The sequence below is a fragment of the Chanodichthys erythropterus genome, chromosome 15 (genome assembly GCF_024489055.1).
Source record: "Chanodichthys erythropterus isolate Z2021 chromosome 15, ASM2448905v1, whole genome shotgun sequence".
Taxonomy (NCBI): domain Eukaryota; kingdom Metazoa; phylum Chordata; class Actinopteri; order Cypriniformes; family Xenocyprididae; genus Chanodichthys; species Chanodichthys erythropterus.
Genome location: NC_090235.1, coordinates 10657062 through 10683757, shown reverse-complemented (window position 1 = coordinate 10683757; position 26696 = coordinate 10657062). Strand labels below are relative to the sequence as shown.

Here is a 26696-nt window from a genome sequence, read left to right as displayed (position 1 = left end):
TGCCTACTATCAAAGAAGTCCTCTGTGTTCGCGCTAAAAGGATTTTTCTCTTTAAAAGCGTAAATGGATAATTAACCGTTGAGGATCCCTCACTAGGCCACATTATGGACGCTTAGCTGTCTTTTCAAGAAACACACTGTTGAGGGAAGTCTTTGAAAGCTGGTAAGGTCAGATTTACATGTGTATGTGAAAAAGGCCCAAGGGCACACGGGACCCCTGGATTTTCCTTTTAAACATGGAGGCTGAAAGGAAATTGCCGGAACTATGAGGTACAGAACGTACTCTCATGCTTGATGGAAAAAAAGAAACGCTCTGCAGCACTTTACATTAGGGAGTACAAAATCGCTCGGGTTACAGGACCATCAGGACCAGCTTGAACTTAGAAACCTCTGTTTTTGTGGTTTGGGTCATGATTTAGAGAGAAAAGCAATTAAGAAACTAAATGTTTTAATTCAAGATGAAGTGTCTAATTTTTATTGCGTTTAAATACTTTGACTAAAAACTTTTTAATATTTTAATATAACTGTTTTTAAAAATAGTTGTGTAAATGTAGTAGTTATGTATGTGATGAATATCCGAGTGAAACATCTTCTTGAACAAGAGCGAATGTAGGGCGGGGCTTGATTTTGTCCATGGGGAATTGATTGGATGGTTGTGGTTTGCTATTGGTGGATCTCATGTGAGTGACAGGTTGCCCCGCCCTCACACCAGTAAACACGTCATCAGAGAAAAGATGTGAATGATGTGCACGGATAAATCATTTATATAAAATACTGCAATATTCCAGGAATTGTTCATTTTGATATCATGGTGACTTTAAGATCATCCAACCAAAAATGAGGATTCTGTCATCATTTCTTCACCCTCATGTCATTTCAGACCTGTATAACTATCTTCTGTGGAAGATATGTTGGTAACCAGACAGCTCTTGTTTCCACTGCCTTCCATTATTAACAAAATATACAATGGAAGTTAATGGGAACTGAAAATGTTTGATTACATTTTTCTAAATATCTTCTTTTGTGTACCACAGAAGAAAGTCATACAGGTTTGAAATGACATGAAGATTACAATATACATTTTTTTTTTTTTTTTTGCGTGGACTATCCTTTTAATAGTGTTTTGTAGGCCTATATCTGTTAATCTAGCTTTATTCTGATAAAACTGACTGAAAATATTAATAACTCATCTTGCACTCAAATGCACACTGCCCTCCAAAAGTTTGGAAATGCCCTAGAAAAGTGGGGTTTTGGACAATATTGGCATGAATCCTTTTTAATCCGTGATATTTTTGCACTGATAAGGGACAACACAAATATATTTTATTACATAAACAGTTTATACATAGAAAAAAACTTTAAAAAATTTTCGATTCCTCAAAATATCCACCATTAGCAGATGTCTGACCTAAACTGGGTTTTAATTGGTTGATTGTATTATAAACTTAATTGGCAATCAATTGTTGAAGCTGTTAAAGTGTGCTCACCCAAAAATCTTTTACAAACCTGGGCCAAATTTAAACCAGTAACCAGGCTTCACAGCAGGCAAAGGGGCATGTCAGACTTTGACATGTATATATTGCATTATTATGTAATCAAAATGAAAATTATTATTGCTTCAATGATAATGTCAAGTTACTTTAATGTATTTGCACCAAAAAAATGATAAGGATTTTATGCTGATATCGTCCAAAACCACACTTTGCCAGAGGTGTTTCCAAACTTTTAGAGGGCATAGAATTTGTTGTCCAACGGAATGGACAAATTTTCTTCTTAGCATTAGTAAGTACTAGTAAATCATGGTTCATGATTCTGACATGAATTAAATCGTATTGGCTATTTAAGCCACTGCGTCCTTATTCCAAAGGAAATACATCAAAACAGTTGCCATTTACAGTTAACAACCCATAAACACATGGCATCTTAAACATTATTTCAAAGTGTAACCTTACTAAAATCATGTTTGGCATCCCTCATCGAAACACGAATGCTAAACCCCGGGTTTGTGTGTTTGGTGGGTAACCAGCGTTGGTTTCTCCTGCTTTTACTCTCTGCCAACTTGGTAAATGAACTGTCATAATTTCAAGGCAGTTTCCATTGCCTTCCATCATCATGAAAAATTACACTCTTTGACCAGCACACATACCAGACAGGATTTATTCAGAGGCTGATGGGATTGAATAGCTTTTTAATATAGACAGAGTATCACATGAGACCTGTCTGATGCCCCTCACTGTGGGAAGAATAATCTGTGGACAATTACTCAGCATTGTAGCATGTAGTTTGATGGAAGGTTTGCTTCTCAGGTATTAGACTACAAAGCCATCCTAATTAATATTTCAGCAATTTCCTAAATCAAATCACAAAATGGTGTGATTAAGAGCAACAATAGCTTGAGCAAAAGGGTTATAAAGACTAAAGAAGTGTAACACTTTGTGATGATGATGCACTCAATTTCATTTAAATAGCACACTGAATATAACTAAATCTATGTCAAATTTATATGCTGTCATGTTTAGAGAGCCAGTGCTTTTTCATCAAGATTCTTCCATCACTTGCCTGTGGAGTCCAAGTGCCCATTACCTCGGATTACGAATTGTTAAATATGTACAAATGAGTTAGCTGTCATCAGGTAAATTAGCCCACAACACCAGTTCTCTTGACAGTTATCCATTAACTTGTCAGACAGGCATTCACAGCCTGCTAATATTCCCTGTGTGTCCCACTGCTGTAATTCTGTCATCTTAATTAATGCTGGAGAGGATAATGCCAGAAAAGACAGGTTCAAGAGAAAAGGTCATATTGGAATCCCACATAATCTGTAGTCACATGATGCTCAGCGGAATGTATGATTGGCTGAAGCAACTTGCCATTCTGATTGCATCATATTACTGTAAGTTATCTATCTCTGTCTGTCTGTCTGTCTGTCTATCTATATTCTTTTACTAAATAATCTTAAATCATCCATTAAAATAGATAAACTGAATTATCATTTTTTAATTTAATACCACATTTGACTCTGCTACATTATTTTGCAGCTCCACAATTATTACTATATATATATATAATGTGCAAACATTTTCTTTCTCAATGTTTTTCTTCTCCAAATGGAGTCATATTATACAAAATATTGAATTGATGACAAAACAATAATCTAATTACAATTAACTAAGAACAGCATACACAATAATATATATATAAAAAAATAACAAAACCAAGGAGGGACAGATGCATTTTTTAGACCAAAGTGTATGAAAAGCCATTCATAACATCTGAATAACGTAATAGCCTCATTTTTATGCATTTATGTTCCCTCTTAATTACATAAAGTGGGAATGTTTTCAAATATTGAACGTTCTACAATCATGAATACAAAAATTAAACAGAAAAACAACAAAAATAAATATATAAAGCAATAAAAAAAATACTTCGTAGACCCCACAAACTTATTCAGTGTCTCTTTATTGTCTGTGTACATCCTTACTTTAGTCAACAAAACCACAAGGTAGGGTTTTATCAGTAAACTTGCATTTATGGATGTGAAATTTGGTAAAAAATACAAATAAACTGATCTTTGTAGGACAGAAATCAACCCAGCGTCTGTGAGCGGAAGCCAGTATCAGTGAGAGCGCCGCTGTTTCGCGCCCCCTGCAGGACTGGAAGAGCGTCGCGTCTCCTCGCGCTAACTTCGCCGCCGCCATATTAACACAGAGCTGAGAGGTAATACAAACCGCCCTTTCTATTAATACTTTGTGCCATTGTTTAGGAACTTTTAACATGTACACGATCTTTAGATTAATTCAAGGACGATGAGGGAGTTTTGTACTGTGTATTAAGCCTTCTTGTGTCTTTAAAAACGTGTAATGTGTAGATGATGGATCGTTAGCATGGCTGTGGCTAACGTGATGATATGCTACTGATATATAAGATGAACTCGATGATTTGATGGGGTTTAAATTGTTTCACATTTAAATGATGTCATAAATGTGCTTAAGTGTAGATTTATCTGAAAATGAAGAAGCTGAGTGGTTGTGAATGTGTAAAATAAGGACAGGCTGTTAGTTTAGCTCCTAACTGATGCTCTACATCCTGATCTGAATGAGTGTTTGAGCTTCATGTCTGATTTTAGTCCTTATTCTCTTATTTAACCTCTTATTCCACTTTAAATATGTAAAACCTTCATTAAGCCTTTAAATATTTAACACCCTGTATTTGAATCCTATGTGAAGAGGGTGCAGATGATATTTTGATGGATAATTTTAGACAGTCAAGAGTAGAAAAACGTTTATTTTAAACCATTTTTAAAGGTGAACTTGCTTGCGTGAGTTTAGATGTTTATGTTTATAATATATATATATTTAAATGATTTTATCAGTATTCACTATCATTCTGGATGGTGGTAAATTGGTTTGATGGTTTAATCCAGGGAGACTGTTCCCAAAGCAAAATTATTAACCCTAGTGAGTCAACTATCTAGGCATCATAGTAGACACATTTGAAGTCCCACCCTACATTTTTTCTTTTTCCAGAAGACGTTTGTATTGTGTATATGTCACAATAGTAAAGAAAAGACTATAACTTCCGTTTCATGCCAACTTTACAGATCTGAAAATGTCAAGGAAGTTTCAATAATCAATGTGTTTTTCAGCTCTAAAATATTTCATATGCTATAAATTGGTCTTTGTGAGTGCAGCCTGCATAAAATCATGTATAAAAAATAATAAATAATAAATAAATAAAATTGGAAAAATAAATATAAATTAAAAATAAATTGGATAAAAGGTGCGGACTCCCTGAATGAAACGCATCTATGATGCCTAATCTGTTATCTAGATAAGCAGCTCACTAGGTTTTTTGAGACGCATCCTGCGTTAAGTCTCATTTTCTATCCACTGACGTTCATTTTGCTTGAATATGGGTTGATCTTTAGGAAGTGGTGGTGACAAGTGGTTAGAAAATACTGTTATATGCATATTTAATTAAAGAAAATGTATATTTAATATTGCCAAACAACATTTTAGATCAGACTTGGGGGGCGTTTACACAACACCGTTTTCAAATGAAAACAGAAAACTTTTCATGTGTTTTTGGCCGTTCATTTACATGACAATGGCGTTTTGGCTGCATGAAAATGCTAACTTTTGAAAAAGGGTTTCAATGTGCAAGTTTTTAAAAACGATACCAGTTTTTCCCACGGGATTTTGTGAGACTGTGGTGGGTGGGCATCGGTTCCTCTAGGGGGGACCGGAGGCAGATTTTGGAGAAAAATGTTGTACATTTTAAATTGAATTGGATAGATCTGGTGCATTCTGAGAGCAAAATTAGGTGACTAGATTAATGAAGAAATTTGTTCTCTTGTAAACAATTTTGTGCTCTATAAGTATTTTATTTATTGTTGATGGCATGGCACATTAGTCACGTACACAACATATAGATGAGACGATTAATAATGTTTATTTTAAATGTATTGTTCAGCTTTTTTACGGCACAAAGAGAATACATGTGTATATCTGCATCTAAATGTTTATTAATCATATGTTTCTTCTCACTTTTAAATTCCAGTTATTGTGCGTGTGATGCCAATTCATAGTCCTTGTGTTGTGCGATCTAACAGACACCCTGTAGTCAGAAACAGCAATAAACTCCAGCAAGATAGTCATTTTATGCCAATCCACAGCCCTTTATATTTTTATATATATATATATATATATATATATCAAGTATTATAAAGGGAATATATCATATTGGAGAGTTTTACCATGCTGACTGTCGTTACTGAACGCGACGCGCTGTCTGAGCTGCAGCGGATGGAAGACGAGTTTTCTTGAACGTAAATTTAACGATACATATTCTTCTGTCCCTCACATGAAGCTATGCAATGGCTTCAGATGACCTTGAATATAGTGCACGAAAAGTTAATTGGTGCTAGTCTATTTCTTTTGCTCTATGACTCCCACTTTTGCTGTATAAAAGAGCGCAATTATAAATCAAATAATTTAAATATCGCGTCATGCCTAATTTCCGTTTAATTTTGAGTTAATGTGTGGGGAACACTGGATACCATTATAATCTGTCTATACTACAATAACACAAATATGTGAAAATGGTGACATCATGCGCATGCATATTACATGTTCAGTCTATAGGCGCATAGTATTTCTTTACAAAGTGCCATCGCCAACTAGTGGCCTGGCTGTAGAATACAGCATTTTTAGTCGTTTTCGCAGATATGTGTGAATGGGGATCGTTTTGACAACATTGTTGTCTGTATGCAAAAAAAACAAGGAAAAACTTTCCTTTTTTAGTACGCTGTTTACCAGACCCTTTTATTCTACCGTAAAAAAACTACTAGACGAGGGTTGGGCGATATGGCACAAAAAAAAAAAAAATTGAATCAAGATTTTTTTCCAGGCAGGATCATGATTCTTCATGTTGGTTTTTAAGTCTATTTTGCAAGTTTCTGAGCAATACGGCCAAACTAATGTCCCAATTTTAAAATATAATGCCATACCAGATAATAAAACCTAAAAGAAAAAACAATGACAGACCATTTAGGCCAAAATCTTATTTAACTTAAATTTATTTCATTGTTTTATCTTCATTATTGAAAATAAGAATGATTAAAACAAGAGTATACGGTATTAATTTTATTTGATATTAAATGTACTGGCGTTATATCCTGGTGAGGTCTTTGTACGTTTTGATCACTGTCTGTGACTGAGATTGACACGGTTCTGACACATAGATGGAGAATGTTTCCTAATGAATGTTTATAATTGTCTTTTTGACTGCATCATCACTTGATGTGTTCAACACAAATGTTGCTTTGAGAGGGTTTGTGCGAGTGGCACGGTTTGGCTGCATACAGTTTGTTCATACAAACAAACAAACCCACATCTGTGCAAATCAGATACTGACGTCAGTGGTGATACTTAATGTTGTTTGTTTTGCATTGCCTCACAGGTGTTTGGACTGTCACCCTCTTGTAAACTCAGCTCAAGATTCCCCAAGGCTGTCCACGAGCACAGTTTAAGGTGAGTGCGAGTTAAATGTCCATTTTGTTTTTTGAAACCTCATTTGACACATTGGGGAGCTAAAATACGTCTGCGTATTTGATCTGTAGATTAGATCATGTAATTTCTGCTTTGAGGTACTGTAACGGCTGCTAGTGAATACTGGCTTTGTGAATCATGTAAGATCAGGTTCAGCGCTCTTCTGAGGAGGCAGGAATCTTTGGAATGGTGATCAAACCCAAATCCCTTCTGGCAAAACAAAATTATTCATTGTTGCTGATGATACACTCCCATGAGTGTCATTTAGCATCATTGTATTTGTGTTCCTTGACTTCTGGAGCATTCATAAATAGGGACGTGCCAAACTACATTATTTTAAAACTGACAAGTTGGCGAGTTGCCTGAATGACTAGTCGATTAATTGGTCTTAGGGAAACCCTGTATAATTAGGCAGGTTTTAGGTTTGTTTGACCCCGATCTGATGCATTTATTGAGCAGCATTTACATAAGACATGCTAAAAATCAGATGGATAGTGTGTAACATTTTAGCCATCTTTAAAACACAATACTACCTTTAAAGAAACAGCATGAAACGTGATGCAATGCTAGAGATGTCTGTCTGCATGTTGCATGGCTGTAGTGGTGATTAATCAAAAGACACGACTTTTCTAAGAAGGCACTGATATTTTGGAGATATTTTGGCATCTTTAAAGCTTTTAAAGGGCAACTTCACTGATTTACAATCAGCTCTATATTCATACAATGTCTGTAAGATAGATTTGTTAGCATTTTGCAGTGTTTGGGTAACACTAAAAGGAATTGCATTACTTTTTCAAGTAACTAGGAAAGTTAGGGCTGGGCGATATATCGCATGCGATTGTCACACGCATTTCGTCAGTAAAGCTGGTTCCCTGATTACCGCTAAATCGCCATCACCTGCTTTCAAATGGAGCGGCATTTAATAGACAGAGCCGTAGATCACTGACAAGCCACGCAATATCGCATTCATTATCGAAGGTGATTCATCTGCGATATGAACGCGATATTGCGTAGCTTGTCAGTGAACTACATTTTAATCTCACTTTATTGACCAATGTTTTTGCTGTTGACCTTTGATCCAATTCTGCCATACTAAGCAAAAATGAATTTAGGTAAACATAACATTTGGGTTTCTTTTTATTATTTCTGAAGTAAGAGATTAGCAGCACAGCTGAAAGGTTACTTTGAGCTGCGCCCTCTACTGTACTGATGTGAATTTGCATTTCCTTCAGCCTGAGGCTTAAAGGGTTAGTTAAAATGAAGGTAATGTCATTTATTACTCACCCTCATGTCGTTCTACATCCGTAAGACCTTCGTTCATCTTCGGAACACAAATTAAGATATTTTTGATTAAATCCGATGGCTCAGTGAGGTCTGCATAGACAGCAATGGTACTTCCTCTCTCAAGATCCATAAAGGTACTAAAAACATATTTAAAGGGATAGTTCACCCAAAAATAGAGCTGGGCGATATATCGAATGCTTTTGTCATGCGCATTTCGTCCGTAAAGCCGGTTCCCTGATTACCGCTAAATCGCCATCACCTGCTTTCAAATGAAGCGGCATTTAATAGACAGAGCCGTAGTTCACTGATAAGCCACGCAATATTGCGCTCAATATCGACAGCGATTCATATCGATATTGAACGCGATATTGCGTGGCTTGTCAGTGAACTACGGCTCTGTCTATTAAATGCCGCTTCATTTGAAAGCAGGTGATGGCGATTTAGCGGTAATCAGGGAGGACAAAAGCATTCGATATATCGCCCAGCCCTACCCAAAAATGAAAATTATCCCATGATTTACTCACCCTCAAGCCATCCTAGGTTTATATGACAATCTTCTTTCAGACAAACACAATCCGAGATATATTTAAAAATATCTTTAGTCCTCCAAGGTTTATTATGGTTGTGAATGGTAACCTACATTCTGAAGGCAGAAAAAATGCATCCATCCATAAAAAAAGTAATCCATACAGCTCCGGGGGGATAATAAAGGCCTTTTGAAGCGAAGGGATGTTTTTGTAAGAAAAATATCCATATATAAAACTTTATAAATTTGAATAACGAGCTTTCGGTGGAGAATGCGCAAGTTGATTTGCGCTAAATGAGTAATCCTCTGACGCGATGTATGACGCAGAATGTAGGAGTATCGTAAGCTTAGACGCCTCTCACGGTTCAAACAAATATGGCTGGGCAACAAACTCGAACTCCTCTTCTCTTATATCGAAATCCTCCGACATTACTCTTTAAAATTTATCTTTTTAGGCCCCATTTACACTGCACGGTTCAAGTGACCCAATTCCGATTTTTTCCTCCCATGTGGCACAGATCAGATATGAGTCATGACAGTGTAAACAGGAAAAAAGCGCATGGATTCCGGTTTCAGGCCTCATTCATATGTGGTTATAAATCAGATATGATTCGGATACGGGCGTTTGCGCCTGCAGTGTAAGCGGACAGATCGGATATTCCCCTGTAAATGCAACTCCTGCGTCATTGAAAAGTGATGGTTTTTCAACATTTCGCAGTACAGACATACCTATAACAAACGGAACATCTCTAGTTGACTGGTAGATTATACTGGTAGATTTGTGATGTCATAGAGGTTATTTTTGGTACGTTTCGCCAAGTGCAGTGTAAAATGGAGGCATCCGATACAGGTCATTTTTAAAAGAAATGTAAGCACGTCGTCCAAAAAAATCGGATATGGTCAAAAGATCGGATCCGTGCATTAGGACATGCAGTGTAAATGCGGCTTTAGAATTCTAATTTGTTACTAGTGTTTTGTTTTGCTCTCTTCTCTTTTCCTCCACGTTCGTCATTGCGTTCGGGTCAAAGGTTGCTCTTCCGCCCAAATTGACGTGTGCAATATCCGTGCGGTCGTCTGCCGGAAGCTCGTATAATTTGAATTCATAAAGTTTTATATATGGATATTTTTCTTACAAAAACACATCCCTTCACTTCAAAAGGCCTTTATTAACCCCCTGGAGCCATATGGATTACTTTTTTTTTAATTTAATTTTATTTATTTTTTTTATGGATGGATGCATTTTTCTGTCTTCAGAATGTGGGTTACGAGAATATTTTTCATGTGTCAAAAAACAAAATAACGACTTATCTTAACAATGTCTAGTGATGACGATTTCAAAACACTGCTTCGGAGCTTTATGAATGTTTTGAGTGGAATCATTGATTCGGATCACGTATCAAACCGCCAAATCATGTCACTTTGGTGCTCCGAACCACTGATTTCATTTGTAAAGCTCCGAAGCGTCATGCAGCAGAGTTTTGAAATCGGCCATCACTAGATATTAAGTCAAGGCATTTATTTATTTATTTATTTATTTATTTATTTATTTATTCTCGTTGCTTTATAATATTAAGGTAGCACCATCGTACTCACATGAACTGATTTAAATATGTTTTTAGTACCTTTATGGATCTAGAATGGATGATTTATGGATGATCGAAGGTCTTTGGGTGGAGAACAATATGAGTGTGAGTAATAAATCACATTATTTTCATTTTTGGGTGAGCGTCAGTTTGTTGTGGCAGGGCAACTTTGGACCCAGACGCTGCCGACGTGAGCCAACCCCGCAAGTCTGCTTTCGTCGCCACTAGTTAGTAGTCGGCGTTGGCTTGGTGCGTTCTGGGCTTTATTAATGTGAAGGGCCTTTACATTTGCCAAAACCTTTTTTTTTATTATCAAAACGCAAACAAGCAAGCCCAGCTGAGAAAAAGGAATGCAACACATTGCTTTCCATAAAAAGTAACAAAGTAACACAATTAGTTACTTTTTTAGGGAATAACGCAATATTGTAACACATTACTTTTTTGAAAGTAACTTTCCCCAACACTGTATATGAGGACATCTGGGTGCAGGTTAACAGAGAGAAAGAGTACATATTGTTTATTTACATATGTTTCTGACATTTGAACAATACAAAGCTGGTTGAAAATCAGTGAAGTTATCCTTTTAATGATTATATGAGCAGGCCAAAGATGTTTCATTTTTCACTCCCAATGGTTTTTAAGCAAATTCTGTTCTAAATCGTGTGCAGTATGACTTCACAATGGAGTTAGGGGTGGAATAAGGATGATTTGGTTTCCCTTTCAACTAGTTAAATGAAATTACAGTAGAACAGACATGAGTGAAATCTAATCACACTAGGGTTCTGCAGGCCAGTTTTCTTTACAGCACTGATTCCATGGTTTATTAAACAGGAAATTCCTGTTTTAAAATATGAGACATTCAATGCTCTTTTAAAACTGATTGATTTCTATTTTAATGTGGCAAAGCTGCTGCGTTTTCACTGTGAAGAGCCTACAGGGAAGTTAAGAATGTATGTTGTTAACTTGTTAACAAACTTATTGTAAAGTGTCACCTGCAAATCTAATTAATCGGATTAGAATAGAAAGCCGACGAGAAAATGGAAATGTGTCCTTAAGCCATCTGGCATGGTGTTTTTTTTAATATATATATATATATATATATAAGTGTGCATGTGTTTTCAACCCTGAAAGAATGTGCTGACACCTTTTGGACTGAGGTGGTCGAGTCTTCTTCGGTCTGCTTGCGTCTAGATTAAAACTTTCCTCTTGGGCAGAGCTTAAGAACCTTAATCCAATTTATCAAGACAGTCAGGGGTCCGTGTCGTGGGCGGGAGCCTGTAAAGCCGAACATCACGGTTGTAGATTTTTCTTTCCTTTTGTTTGTCCATGTGCAAATGGGGCCACATATTTCAGGCCCTGAGCATTACATTGCAGTCAATGTTATCGATGTGCATCAGCCTGATTGTTCTGTCCTTGTATTGATTTGTGTGTGTGTGTGTGTGTGTGTGTGTGTGTGTGTGTGTGTGTGTGTGTGTGTGTGTGTGTGTGTGTTCAGCCCTGACAGGCGCAGCCACACACACAGATCATGTCCGGCCCTGTCACGAGTCGATCCCGCGTTTATCCAGACGTCAACACACAGAGACCGCGGGAATACTGGGACTATGAATCTCACGTCGTAGAGTGGGGGTGAGTGCTGAGACAGATTTTGTTCAGCGTGTGATGACAGAGCGTGATTTTGATGTGAGAATGAATGTGGCTTGATATTAGCTGGTTTAGTGAAATGATGCAAGGTCTGTATTTATGCAGTTACAAGACTTCTGGATGGTCAAAGATCACAAAAATTAAAGAAATTGCAGGATTATCATGGTCATGGAAAAATTTATTAATGTTTTAATAGTGTCTTCCAAGCCTGGAAAAGTCAGGAAAATTTCTATAATGAATATACAATACTGTTCAGAAGTTTGGGGGAAGTACAATACTGTTATTTTGAACTTTCTATTCATCAAAGAATGCTGAAAAATAATATATAAAGTTTCCACAAAATTATGAAGCAGCACAACTGTTTTCAACAATGATAATAATCAGAAATTACTAGCAAATCAGCATATTAGAATGATTTCTGAATTATTATATAACAGTGAAGACTGCAGTAATGATGCTGAAAATTCAGCTTTGATCACGGGAATAAATTACATTTTAAAATATATTGACATAGAAAATAGTTATTTTAAATTGTGATGATCAAAAATACAGTAAAAACAGTGATATTGTGAAAGATTAAGTAAATGCAGCCTTGGTGAGCAGAAGAGACAAAAAATTTTTAAAAAGGTAAAGCTTTCTCACAATCCATAGTGATTGTCTGATTTGTGAGTGAACCGTTCTTTTGAATGAGCTTTTTTTTTGTGAATAAATCAGTGTTACAGGTTCACAAATTGCTCTGAATGATTCATTAACAAACTCTGAAAGGGGTAGGGTTGTGCCAGTACAGTCATATATATTGATGTATATATCACAAGATGTGCTCTTTCTCTCGCAAAGATGCTGATTCTCAATGTGTGTTTAAGGCAGATTTAATCTCAATTAAATACAACTGAATTGAACCGAACAGTCTTGAGGGCTTTATTGTTCAGAAACACTGGTAATTGCAAGCTTAATGGTGTTTGATTCATTAGTTCGAACACTTTGCATGTTTAATGATCAAATATTAAGTATTTTGTTAGTTTTCATTCATTTGTCAGAGTTTGCAGAGGATTGTGTGAAGTATATCTCTGTAGGGATACAGCGCTGACGTCTTTATTTGTCTGGATCGGCATTTCATTTGCACTTGTAATAACAGCTGTCGGTCTTGTCAACAGGAATCAAGATGACTACCAGCTGGTGCGGAAACTCGGCAGAGGAAAGTACAGCGAAGTGTTTGAAGCCATCAACATCACAAACAACGAGAAAGTAGTCGTCAAAATACTCAAGGTGAAGAGCGATGTTGTCCCAGCCAGCTTCAAAGGCATTCTGGGAGCAATCCATGAAGTTGGGTTCAGGTTGGGAAGACCCTTAGACTTCACGTGCTATCCAGGTTCTCATTTTCCGAGTCGTTGACGAGAACGTATGCTGAGATAAGCTTGTTTACGTTATGGAAGGCAGTGGATGGTATCGAAACCAGAAGCTGCTGGCCAGCGTTCAGATGAACGGGCGCCTGTCGAATTCCTTCCTCGCTCCCTCCTCCTCTAAACCAGAGAGAGCTCTAGATTCATAGCGATAACACCCGACGAGCTGAGAGCTTCTTTTCAAGCTAAGTGATAAATAGTTTTGAAGATTAGCGCCGTTGTCCCGTAATGTAGCCAGTCGTGTATAATGAACTTCCCCTACCTGGAGACACGAAGGGTGAAGCTGCACAGATTGAGTCTAGACGGAGTTAGATCAGATGTCATTGCGTCAAACTTGTCTGTACTTCAAAATAAGATGAAATTGAAATTGAGCTTATTTACTTTCTTAATAAAATACTTTACTTTGGAGCTCTGATTCATGGTACTTGTGGCGATATGAGTCCAGCTTGTTCCATTCCTCCTCAAAACCCATTATCAAAGTGAAATAACCTTTTCCAATGCTGAAATAAATTTTTCCTGATGTAACCAGTGCCATGTTGTTTGTGAAAAATTAACCAATAATCCAATCATGTCAGTTCACCTTTATTTCTATACCACTTTATACACTACAGACTGTTTTTAAAGCAGCTCTACTAGGGCTTGGCATTGACACAAATTTCACGATTTGATTCAATTTTGAGTCACAAGCTTGTGATTCGGTTCAATTCCGATTTTGACTCATTTTGATTTGATATTGATTCATTTGGATATATCATGTACAGTATATGTCAGTTATTCTCAAGGAAAATCCTATTAAAATTAACAAATTATTTCTGTACAAATATTTAAATTGCACATCAGTTTTTATAATAACTTTTTAATTACGTAATTGTTTCTTCTCTAATTCGTTTTTTTGAAATATAAGCATTTAAATGATGGCTGTCATAACTTGTTTTAACGATACATTTATTCAAACATATATGAAATATTGAGGAACAGGTCAAGTAAAAATATATAAGGAATCGGCCCTAATCAGCCCTAAGCTTCACAATAATAAACAGGAAAATGCTAATTTCTTCAAATATGAGACAAATTCAAGTTCTGCTGTAAAGTAGCTCTAAAAAAAATTCAGCTCTATTCTCTTTAACTCTGAAGTTTCACTTTATGGAAGTTAAATTTGTTGCAAATGCAGTTTTATGTTGTCCTTAATGGTTTTGTGTTGCTCGTTTTGTTTTTCTTTCCATATGCAGCCAGTAAAGAAGAAGAAAATCAAGCGGGAAATCAAAATTTTGGAGAATTTGAGAGGCGGCCCCAACATCATCACACTTCTAGACATTGTCAAGGATCCAGTGGTTGGTTGGATTTCTTGAAGATGATGTTTGATATAAAAATGCTCTGTATTGTTGAGAATGCAGCATGTGAAATCAAGCTTGTGTTTCAGATGTGTCTTTAACTGAAGTCTCTTGTGTTTTTCCCTGAAGTCTCGAACCCCAGCTCTGGTTTTTGAACATGTGAACAACACAGACTTCAAGGTAAATCATTTCTGCTACCTGCTAAATCAATTCTGCCACCTCAACAAAATGTAAGACAAAAAAATCAGTTCGTTTAAACTCAACCATCCGCTTGTTCTGTCGTGCAGCAATTGTATCAAACGCTATCAGACTACGACATTCGGTTCTACATGTACGAGATCCTAAAGGTAAGTTCCTTCAGATATCATCTTACAGCTGTTGACAGAAACTCCAGAGTATCTCAAGTCTGTGACCTCTTGTACCTAAATATTAGTTTTGTTTATGCCCTTTTTATTGTACCTGTATTTTTCCAATCTGTTTCAAACTCTCCCTATCTTGAACCAATGTAGTTGTCATGTTGAACCCCAATGGGCCACTTTCCGCATTTGTTTGATGCCACTAGTTGTGCAGCTGTCACAAACTCCGAGTCAGGTGCGATTCTAGGATTTCAATATTAGGGGGGACTCAGCCCTCAATGAGGGTATGACTTAAAAAAACAATAATTTAATATATCATTTGTATATTAAGGTAAGCATAAACAATTAGGGCTGGGGGATATATCGCATGTGATTGTCACGCGCATTTCGTCAGTAAAGCCGGTTCCCTGATTACCGCTAAATCGCCATCACCTGATTTCAAATGGAGCGGCATTTAATAGACCGAGCCGTAGATCACTGACAAGCCACGCAATATCGTGTTCAATATCGAAGGCGATTCATCTGCGATATGAACGCGATATTGCGTGGCTTGTCAGTGATCTACGACTCTGTCTATTAAATGCCGCTCCATTTGAAAGCAGGTGATGGCGATTTAGCGGTAATCAGGGAACCGGCTTTACTGACGAAATGCGCGTGACAATCGCATGCGATATATCGCCCAGCCCTATGAACAATACAGTAGGTTCTACACTATCCATCAAGCTAATCCTTGAATATTGAATTAATTTCTAATCATTTTGAATAACAAGCTAAGATTCATTAATATTCAATAAACTTATTACTGTAATTGTCTAGATTGTGGGTAAAATATTTATGAAGTATTTATTCAGGTATTTTTTTCAACACGTGTAATGTTTTAAACTAAATTTGTGCAGTAACTTTAAAGGGTTAGTTCACCCAAAAATGAAAATGATGTCCTTAATTACTCACCCTCGTGTTTTTCCAAACACATAAGACCTTCGTTCATCTTCGGAAGACAAATTAAGATACTGTTGATGAAATCCGATGGCTCAGTGAGGCCTCCATTGCCAGCAAGATAATTAACACTTTCAGATGCCCAGAAAGGTACTAAAAAATATTTAAAACAGTTCATGTGACTATAGTGGTTCAACCTTAATACAGTGCACAGCATAAATGAGTACACCACCTCTGAACAAATACAAAAGATGTATTTTCTTTATGATCACTAATACAATTCATGGAAAGATGGCAAAACTAAAATGTATTAAACGTTTACATAATAAAAACTGAGAAATATGTCATTAATAGCCATAAAATAAGTAAATTAGCCAATTTTGTTTAAATTAAGAATTACAGAAATGAGTACACCCTAGATTTAATTCAACAAATGTATGATATTCTAGTACTTAATATGGCCTCTATAATTTTGAATATACTGCTCTGACCCTTCTTGGCAGTGGGAGTGTACAAGTTCATGACAAATTGTCACATCTGTCCTGTTTAACTCCTGGATGATGAGCTCCTTAAATGCCCTGATCTTTAATGGGGAGTGTTGCTCAACTCGTCTCTACAGAATCCCCCACAGGCACTCAAGAGTGTTAAGACTGAGTGCAATACACGTCCACAGAAGGTTTTTCACCTTGGGAGAATGCATATCCTCATTGTCATGTTGAAAAAATGCCCAAGAATGCAGGGTAAGGGTAACAAGTTTGTTTCAAGTTTGTGTATTAAATTACACAGTGGTGTGGGAATTCATGACAGCATTGATAAAGCACAACTCCCTCACACCTTCAGCACTCATACATCCCTATATAAAGGCTTTACTACCACTGAACTTTACTGTGGGAACCAGGCACTTCTCACTGTTGTACTCCTCTAGCAACACCATAACATTTTGAATGCTGTTAGATCCAGAATGATTGATCTGGTCTCATGAGACCAGAGTATTGATTCCCAGAATCTGTATTTTGTAAATATGGGCTTTGGAAATGACTAACTGACCTTAGGTAGTTCCAGTGAGAACAACAAACATGCATGTCATTTCTGCAGGCTGCCTCTTACTCTGTGAGATAAACAGTCACTCTTTTCATAGATGTTGCTGGCTCTGAGACTCTCGATTGGTATTTCTCCTGCTCTTTGTCTAGCAAAAAAATCCCACATCACTAAATGAAAGCTTAAAATGAAGGCCTGATTATTTCAGGGGTCTTGTCACAAGTCCATTGTTTTTGAATTTCTGTGTTACTTTTGCTATATTTTCACACTTGAAACAATGATTTGGTAATCCTCTTGTAGCACTGTCCTCTTTTGTGCTAAGAAATAAGTCTCCTGACAGTTTTCTCCCAAGTGCTTCCATTGTTGACAGCATTAAAGGCAGGGTAGGTAAAAAATGTATAAAATTTTTTTTCAAAATTTGTTTAAACTTTATTTCTATATCAATACATAATTAAAATGTAAGTACTCTGAAAAAGAAAGTATAAAAATCGAGTGTCTGTAGACCTCTCACGACTGTTTTAAAGACAGCTCATTATTTCCATTCACTCCACCCCCTCCCTTCTGGGCTCCTTCCAAAGCCACGCCCCCAAAACGCATGAATGCGCGACTCCGACCACTGAGCTGGAAGACGCATTATTTACCTGAGACGAGCGGAGAGGAGGGAGCACAGTGCATGTAGTGACATCATGTCAGAATCACATGTAATAAAAATAACTTTATAATTATGAAGATAAACAAACAAGATGTATTTTAGTACTCACTATCAAGCTAGCATATTGATATTGGTAAAGTTTAAAATATATATTTTTTGATTCGCTAACGAGCTAGTTACCTATAAGGCAAAGCTAAAAACAGGTTGCATGATACACGTTTTTCCATTACCATCATTTACACTGTGATGAAGATGAATTTCGTCTAAGATTCATAACATATACGTTGTTCTACAGATAAACAGAGTAACATACACTCAAATATCAACTCACAACTGCATTGCAGACACAAAATAATAACACACACATACAACAAAGTGTGTACGACACAAACAGATACAAGATAAAGACATCAGTAAACATAGGTAGAGAATATAAAAACAAAACAAAGGCGAAAAAAACGTGCAGGTAAACTTACAGGTGAACATGGTAAAAGAGTTACACAGAGGGTAAATATAGTTCTAAGAAAAGTTCCTAGATGTGGAGTAATGTTAGGCCTACTATCTGTTAAACATGTATTTAGTTATCTAAAGCAAAATTATGCACAATTCAACACTATAGCTATCATCTTGAGCTAGGCCTATAGATTATTTATCGTCTCTACTAAGGCTCGCTAAGTAATGTTATGTTAGCTATATTACGCAGCTACATGTGCTAATGACACATGCTTCATGAAAAAATAAACAAAAAAATATGTATGATCAAAATACAAAAAGAAAGATTTACCTGTCCAGCAGAAATAAAGTCATCAAGGAGTCACTTTTCAGCCCCTTGAGTTCCCTCAGTTGAGAGGGAGTAAAATCTTTGCGTGGCAGGGGGAGCTGCCACTGGTCCTGCCACGGTTATGCGCGCCTGCCTCGGGACCTTCCGTGGTTATATGCGCCTGCCTCGGGACCTGCCACTGTTATATGATGCATATATGATAAATGCTGATTGATGCATGTGTGCAAACTGTGCACAATCCTGCTCTCAGTTCTCGCCATTGCTGGAAAGCCACGCCGATATTAACTTGCGTTTTATTTCTTTGTTTATCCAAAGAGTTTTTGTTCATTGCCTTTTCTTGTACTGTTACTGTCTTCCTTTTTTTTGCCTGGTTTGCCTTCACTAACTGCATAGGCCGGTACTGTGAATTTTGCTTGCTGTTTCTCTGACATTGTTTTGGTATTCCTAGGATCCATGCCTCTTGCATTCCCCAAATCAAATGTGCGCGCGCAAGTGGGCAGGTCATGTGTGGCAAAAGGGTGGTTGCCATGGTTGCGAGAGAGTGACAGTCGCCTCAGCCAATCCTATGTTTCGTCCCGGATGGAAATAATGAGCTGTGTTTAATACAGATTAAACGGTCTAGAGTCACTCGATTTTTCTACTCTTTTTATCAGAGTTCTTACATTTTAATTATGCATGGATATATATATATAGAAAGTTTAAACAAATTTGGAAAAGATTTTTTGCCTACCCTGCCTTTAAGTCTGAGAATGATTCAGTGGGCTATATTACACTTTTAATTGTCAAGAAATGACTTCTCTTTAAATGTTTTGGTTCAACATACTTACCTGTTGATCAAACATTGCCTTAAACTTACACCAGAAACATTTAATTTCATTTTATTTAGAAACTTTTAGGAGGGTGTACTCATTTTTGCTACACAACATTTTATCACCTCGATAAGAAAATCTTATTTTCCTGAATACTTTTGACATGCTTCTTTGATAATTGATTAAGCAGAATTGCTGGAAAATTATATCTCCTAAAGAACCCTAACATGTCTTCTAAGTAACTGAGTAATTGCTGACTTTTATAAGTTTCAGAGGGGGTGTACTCATTTATGCTGTATTATAAAGCGACAAATACTTTTTGTGCACCAAAAAAAAAAAAATAATGACTTTTCAACAATATCTAGTGATGGGCAATTTCAAAACACTGCTTCATGAAGCTTTAAAGATTTATAGATCTTTTGTTTTGAATCAGTGGTTTGGAGCACTGCCAAAGTCACATGATTTCAGTAAAAGAGACTTTGTTACGTCACAAGTGTTTCAAATTTCAATAGTTCATGTGACTTTGGCAGTTTGATATGCAATTCGAAACAAAAGATTTGTAAAGCTTCAAAGCTTCATGAAGCAGTGTTTTGAAATCAGCCATCACTAGAAATTGTTGAAATCGTTATTTATTTATCTTTTTTGGTGCACAAAAAGTATTCTCGTCACTTCATAACATTAAGGTAGAACCACTGTAGTCACACATACTATTTTAAAAATGTTTTTAGTATCTTTCTGGCATCTGAAAGTGTTATTTATCTTGCTGGCAATAGAGGCCTCACTGAGCCATCGGATTTTATCAAAAATATCTTAATTTGTGTTCCGAAGATGAACAAAGGTCTTGCGGTGTTGAATGACATGAAGGCGAGTAATAAATTACATTTTGGGGTGAACTAAAATATAATTCATAATTTTTATTCATGGAGATAACATGGAAAATGTGCCATGCTTCAGTGGAGGATTTCTGTCACCTGGTGGAAAACAAACACTTTTATGAAAATGACATGATATTACCATTATAACCAGTAGATGGCAGCAGAGGACCACTCATTAGCTCATTTGCCATTTCCACTCCCTTTTGTAGTTATTTTCACGTTTTGCTTTTGGATTTATTATAAAATTAATATTCTAACAAATTTTATTATTTTCATTGTACTGAAATATGAAGTATAGCAAGAGTAGGAAAATTCACAAAGTGGCTATTTAGATGAAAGGAATTTTATAATAAAATAAAAAAATAAGCCCAGATTTTGCAGTGTATGGGAAACCGTATTGAATTGCTCTCACATCATATTATGTAAACTCCATTTATGACAATTACACAGATGCAGATATCATAACAATCTATCAATAAATGCACACACATTTTCCTCTGCTTTTGACATGGATTTGCTACAGATTGAAGAACACACTTAAAATATGGGGATGAGCCGAAGCCTGCTGTCGATTTTCATATGAGTTTTATTAGGGACTCAGGTGTTCACAAATTAGTGTACCTATTACGGAGTTAATGGGGGTCTGGGTGGAAATTTTGGGGGGCTAAATCCCTCCTAAAATGGACCTAGTGATGCCCCTGTTCAAAGTGCCACTCAGAAAGATCTTATTGCTGCAGTTTTAGTAAGTTCATATACATTTGCTGTTAGTCAGTTGTGTGGGAATCCTGGAGTTCAGATGGATGTTTGACTGCTGATGGGTTCAGATGTGTTAATCTGGATCAGGTAAAGCTGCGTCACTGCAGCAGAAAGAGCATCTGTCCACTGACTTAACCTCTGTACCTTTACCACTCATGCTGCATTTCCCTCCCTCTGTTTCACGCTTTGATTCCCAGCCCCTTTTGTATTAGGATTACAAATCTCATGTTTGTTATAAAATTGTAAAATATTTCTATTTGAATATATTTTAAAATGTAATTTATTCCTGTGAAGCAAAGATTTTTTTTTTTTAGCATCATTACTCTAGTCTTCAGTGTCACATGACCCTTCAGAAATCATTCTAATATGCTGATTTACTGCTCAAGAATAATTTCTGATTATTAATAATGAAAACAGTTGTGCTGCTTCATATTTTTGTGGAAACAGGATTCTTTGAATCGAAAGTTTAAAAGAACAGCATTTATTTGAGATAGAAATCTTGCCAATTTTGATTAATTTACCAAGAAAAATATATATGGAATTTTTTTTAGAAAATACATTAAAGACATGCATTGCGATTATTAGTAAATATTCGGATTTTCTGTTGAATTTTACAAGATTAGAACATTCTCTTAATATTCTATAATTTTTTTTAATATTCAAACTTTTTTAATATTTTTTTTCATTCAATATATTTTACTATAGTACATTTTAAGAAGTGTTTAAAAATAGAATGTATAAAATAATAAAATATTTTTAATATACAAATATTTCATCAGCTATAATCTTTTTATTTTTAAATGTTTTAAATGATCCAGTAATAAACTATTAAATGATGATTGGTCAAATAATGATAATTTATTGGTCAAAAGGTGTGAGAAGCCTGGTGTTAAAGTCTGGTTCTCTCTGTGTCTCTCTCAGGCTTTGGACTACTGCCACAGTATGGGAATTATGCATCGAGACGTTAAGCCACACAACGTAATGATCGACCATGAACACAGAAAGGTACTTCCCGCTTACGTCATCGCTCACGTCAGCCTTTGTGTTATGCCATCTCACTCCGCACATCTGATTGGCTGAATGTTGACGAGCATGCTTACATGAACCAATCACAAATCAGAGATTGCAGCAGTAAAAGAGAAGCTTTGTTTGTTGCCGTGACATCAAGCAGATTACTTTGAGCTAGATCAAATTTAAAAAGTACAGTTTGCATCAACAGTGACGCTCCTATGACATGCTTGAGTGAATCACACATTGTGATTTATGAATCATTAATTATTCCCCTGTTGATTGAGTTCACATTTGATTCTTGTCTGATGGTGTGTTTTATTGTTCAGCTGCGTCTGATAGACTGGGGCTTAGCGGAGTTTTATCACCCCAGTCAGGAGTACAACGTCAGGGTGGCGTCTCGATATTTCAAAGGACCTGAACTGCTTGTGGACTATCAGGTGAGACAAGAAACAAACAAGACTTTTAGGCAAGTGCTTGGTTTGTTGTGTGAGACAAAAATCTTGCATCAAAAGCATCTGTTCAAGCTTCTCTTGAATAAACATGCACATGCAGAAACAGTTTAAGTCATTTGGCTAGTTTGTTTAGTTTTGCTGCTTTTTGAAGCTCATGTTGGTTTCGTCCCACAGATGTATGACTACAGTTTAGACATGTGGAGCTTAGGCTGCATGTTGGCGAGTATGATCTTCCGGAAAGAGCCTTTTTTCCATGGACACGACAACTATGATCAGGTGAGACCTGCTGCTTTTAGGTCTTTTGAAATATTCATTGTTGTCTTGCAACTTTATAGTGACCGTTTTTGTAGCGTAATCACAGTTCATATACTACGTCTTTTTGGAATTATCCAAATGAATTTGCCTCAAACAGTGTTGGGTGTAATTAATTACAAAGTAATCTAATTACTGCAATCTAATTTTTCCTTAAAGTAAAGTAAGGGATTACTCTCAATTTTTCTGTGATGTAATTACTGTTACTTCTGATGTAATTGGATTAGATACTGTAGAGATTATAGAACAATTCTATATAAAACAATAGTGGATTTAACATAAATATTTAATGTTAAAATGTTAATGTTTTTAATATAATCTTCTCCTTTTGCACACTTTGGTCAGTACAAGAATAATTTATGTAATTGTCTATTATTTAAAAGAATCAAAAGTGCAGTGTCGTGTCTTTCCTTGTACTGTTCAACAGGTCAAGGTTGTTATGGGATTTAGAAAGTCATTAGTAATAAGTAATTCAATACAATACTTTTTAAAGAGAGTAATTGGTCTAGTAATCTAATTACACTGTTGAAGATGTAATTAGTAAGTAGTTATTACTTTTTTAGAGTAACTTACTCAACACTGGCCTCAAATCATAGCATGTAAGAGTGTTCTTGGATGGTGGAATACTTTAAATATGCATGTTTGATTATTTTATGCTCTAATATTTCCCACAATCTCTTGTGTTAGCAAAAAGATTTGTGACCGCTATCTGATAATATCAAGATGATGTTATAGTTTGTCCCAGTGTCTTCAAAAATTAAAGTGCAGTACATACTTTGCATACTCATAACTACATGAATTATAATATAAAAATATATTATTTTTATATATGATTATATAGTAATAAAATTACCAATAAAATTATAATTATAATGACAATTTTTAGGCCAAAACCACTTCCGGTTCCATCGTCCTGAAGTCAATGGGTTTTTTTGAATGGATTTTTGGTTAAATGCCTAAAATAACGTTTCTGGTTAAGACAAACTCAAGATATTTTCACATTTTATTCTATGACATAAAATACATTAGTAAAACAAATAAAAAAATTTGATTTGAAAATAATCAAAACAAAAAGTGGTTTTTCGGGACACTAAAGGTTTAGTTAACCCAAAAATGAAAAACTCTGGCATCATTTACTCACCCTCACGTTGTTCCAAATCTATAAAACTTTCGTTTGTCTTCAGAACACAAATGAAGATATTTTTTATTTCTGTCCCTCCATAGACAGCTACACAGCTGACACTTTGACACTTCAAAAACTTCAGAAAGAGATCGTACATATGAATTGAGTGGTTTAGTCCAAATTTTCTGAAGAGACTTGATCACTTTATATGATGAACAGATTGAATTTAGGCTTTTATTCACATATAAACATTCATCAACTCACACATCAGTTGTGGTAAACAGAAGATCAAGCATGCTTGCTTGATGTGCGAGAACCAATGAGGTTCATTCTCGTGTTACGCAGAACGTTTGAGCTTCAGCAAGAAACAATGAGGTTCATTCTCGTGTTACTTTTGTTACTTCTGCTAGTGGTTTGTTTTCCTGCATCATTCAGGTTGGTTTGAGCTTATGTTCGCTGATCAATGTTTTTATGTGTGAATAAAAGCCTAAATTCAATCTGTTCATCATATAAAGAGATTGAGTCTCTTGGACTAAACCGATGGATTCATATGGATTAGTTTTACGATCTCTATTAACTTTTTGAAGCGTCAAAATGGTAGTTGCATAGCTGTCAATGGAGGGACAGAAACCCTCAGATTTCTTCAAATAGATCTTAATTTGTGTTCCGAAGATAAACAAAGGTCCTTATGGGTGTGGAACGACATGAGGGTGAGTAATAAATGACAGAATTTTCATTTTTGGGTGAACTAACCCTTTAAATCTCATCTACTCAGTAGTCCACTTCAACAGCCTTGTTGTGTTTACAATCACACACTTGCAAATTATTATAACTTAAACTTAAGGAGAAAATGTGTTTTAAATAAAGACTGATAGAGCTTAATTGTGACACGGACGTTGTGCGACCGTAGTTTAGTTGTATTTAGGCTTCAAAATTCATAAAAGCTGTCTAAATTTATCATGATGAACGAAACATGCACGAATCATAAAGTTTTGCTGATCACAGAGCTTATTTTCTGCAATAAACCAAAAGCCAATGTAAAAATCCTGTTGGGTTTTTGTGGAGGGAACCAGGGTGATGCTGACTTCAGGTTGGCCTAAAAAAATACGTCAGCTGGTTTGATCTATTAGATGTGTGGTGTCTGCTGCCCTCTGCTGTTTTTGACCAGTACTGTGTCTTTGTCCAGCTTGTACGGATTGCCAAAGTCCTGGGCACAGAGGACCTCTACGACTACATCGACAAATACAACATTGAGCTCGACCCACGGTTCAATGACATTTTGGGAAGGTACGTTGAGATGTGTGGTTTTTTTGATGCATGTAATACTTTGACCTCACTTTAAGGATTTTACTAATACTCTCTCTCTTTATCCAGACATTCCCGGAAAAGGTGGGAACGGTTTGTTCACAGCGAGAACCAGCATCTGGTCAGTACCGAAGCTCTGGACTTCCTGGACAAACTGTTGCGCTACGACCACCAAGCTCGCCTCACCGCCCGCGAGGCCATGGAGCACCCTTATTTCTGTGAGTGTCTGCTCTCTCTGGCATTTCATCCGATTCAAAAATACCTTACCTTGCACACCTACATACTTTAATGCACATGTATACAAAAATGTGCATCAGATTGCAAGTTGGCTTTTGAAATATTACGTCAGTATTGTGATAAAATGAATGAGAAATGTTGTCATGTGGAAGCAGGATTTGCTCGCTCATTTGAAATGAAAGGTTTATGTACTGTATTGATTATGCATCAATGTGCAACATTAATTTCATCACTGTGCACGTCTTGTGTCAGATCCCATTGTGAAGGACCAGGCGAGGATGGGCTCCACTTCAGGACTGTCCACTGGCTCCACTCCTGTCAGCACGTCCAGTATGATCACAGGTCAGTCATGTGACTCCCTCCTAGAATCATGCTTATTGAATTGAGAATTACAAACTATAATTAAGATTACAAAATCAAAAGTATTTTTCTGTGATTATTTAAGACATGGTTATTAAAAGGCATTGATCTGCAGGTCTTCAAGCAAACAAGCTTCTTGTGTTTGTGCATGGTGTCAGCTGATCCTTGACACATTGCGAGTGTGTTTGCTTCTAAATGCTGATTGTGTTTGTTTCCCTGTAGGAGGCGTCACATCCATGTCCTCATCCCAGCCGATGGCCAACATCGCAGGTTCTCCTGTCATCTCGTCTCCCAGTGCTCTTGCCACACAGGTTGCTGCAGCCGCCGGCGCCCAGCCCTGAACACTCTCACGCTCCCTCTGCCCTGGGCCACATTTTTATGTTGAGTGTAAACAAACAAAAGAGAGACTAAACTAGGTTTCTTTTTTTTTTCTTGTTTTTTTTTTTTTTTTTTTTTTTTTCCATACAATAATTATATATTGGAGCTCGGACACACAGCAGACAGTTATGTTGTGTCAGTGTCCGGCAGTCTTTCCTGATGGTGTCTATATAGAAGCCACTACAGTGTAGAAATTCAGAAAAATGGATAATAAAATTTATTTTATATGTCCCTACATTGGCTTCCAGTTGTTATTTGAACAGCATGTGCATTTGCTGATAAGATTACAGTTAAGATACTAGTTTGGAGAGTTTAAGATTTGAGAAAGTGTGTGTGTGTGTATATATATCACCAGTTATTTTCACTGTTCTTCTGACTATTTCTCTTTGCTATTATGTGCACTTTAGCTTGATCCTTCAAATGATGAGATGGGAGTTGAATATGAAAATCAGGTTACAACAAGAGACTTTTGTGGAAGAAGTCTGGTTTACTTGATTTA

The 26696-nt window shown here is 36.3% G+C and overlaps 1 protein-coding gene across 2 annotated transcripts; it reads left to right on the top strand.

Annotated features, from left to right (window-relative positions):
• Positions 1-3630: 3630 nt before the first annotated feature.
• zgc:86598 (STKc_CK2_alpha domain-containing protein) lies at positions 3631-26277 on the top strand. 2 transcript variants are annotated; one of them, XM_067411564.1, is made up of 14 exons: positions 3631-3719; positions 6963-7033; positions 11940-12070; positions 13240-13351; positions 14715-14816; positions 14946-14996; positions 15104-15163; positions 21941-22024; positions 22357-22467; positions 22657-22758; positions 25104-25204; positions 25292-25440; positions 25712-25801; positions 26042-26277. In XM_067411564.1, the coding sequence occupies exons 3-14, from the start codon at positions 11970-11972 to the stop codon at positions 26158-26160; spliced, it is 1182 nt and encodes a 393-aa protein (XP_067267665.1). In that variant the 5' UTR covers positions 3631-3719; positions 6963-7033; positions 11940-11969; the 3' UTR covers positions 26161-26277. The 2 variants fall into 2 exon arrangements, with proteins under 2 accessions (XP_067267665.1, XP_067267666.1); XM_067411565.1 differs by lacking the exons at positions 3631-3719; positions 11940-12070 and having other exon boundaries at positions 6980-7033.
• The last annotated feature ends 419 nt before the right edge of the window (positions 26278-26696 follow it).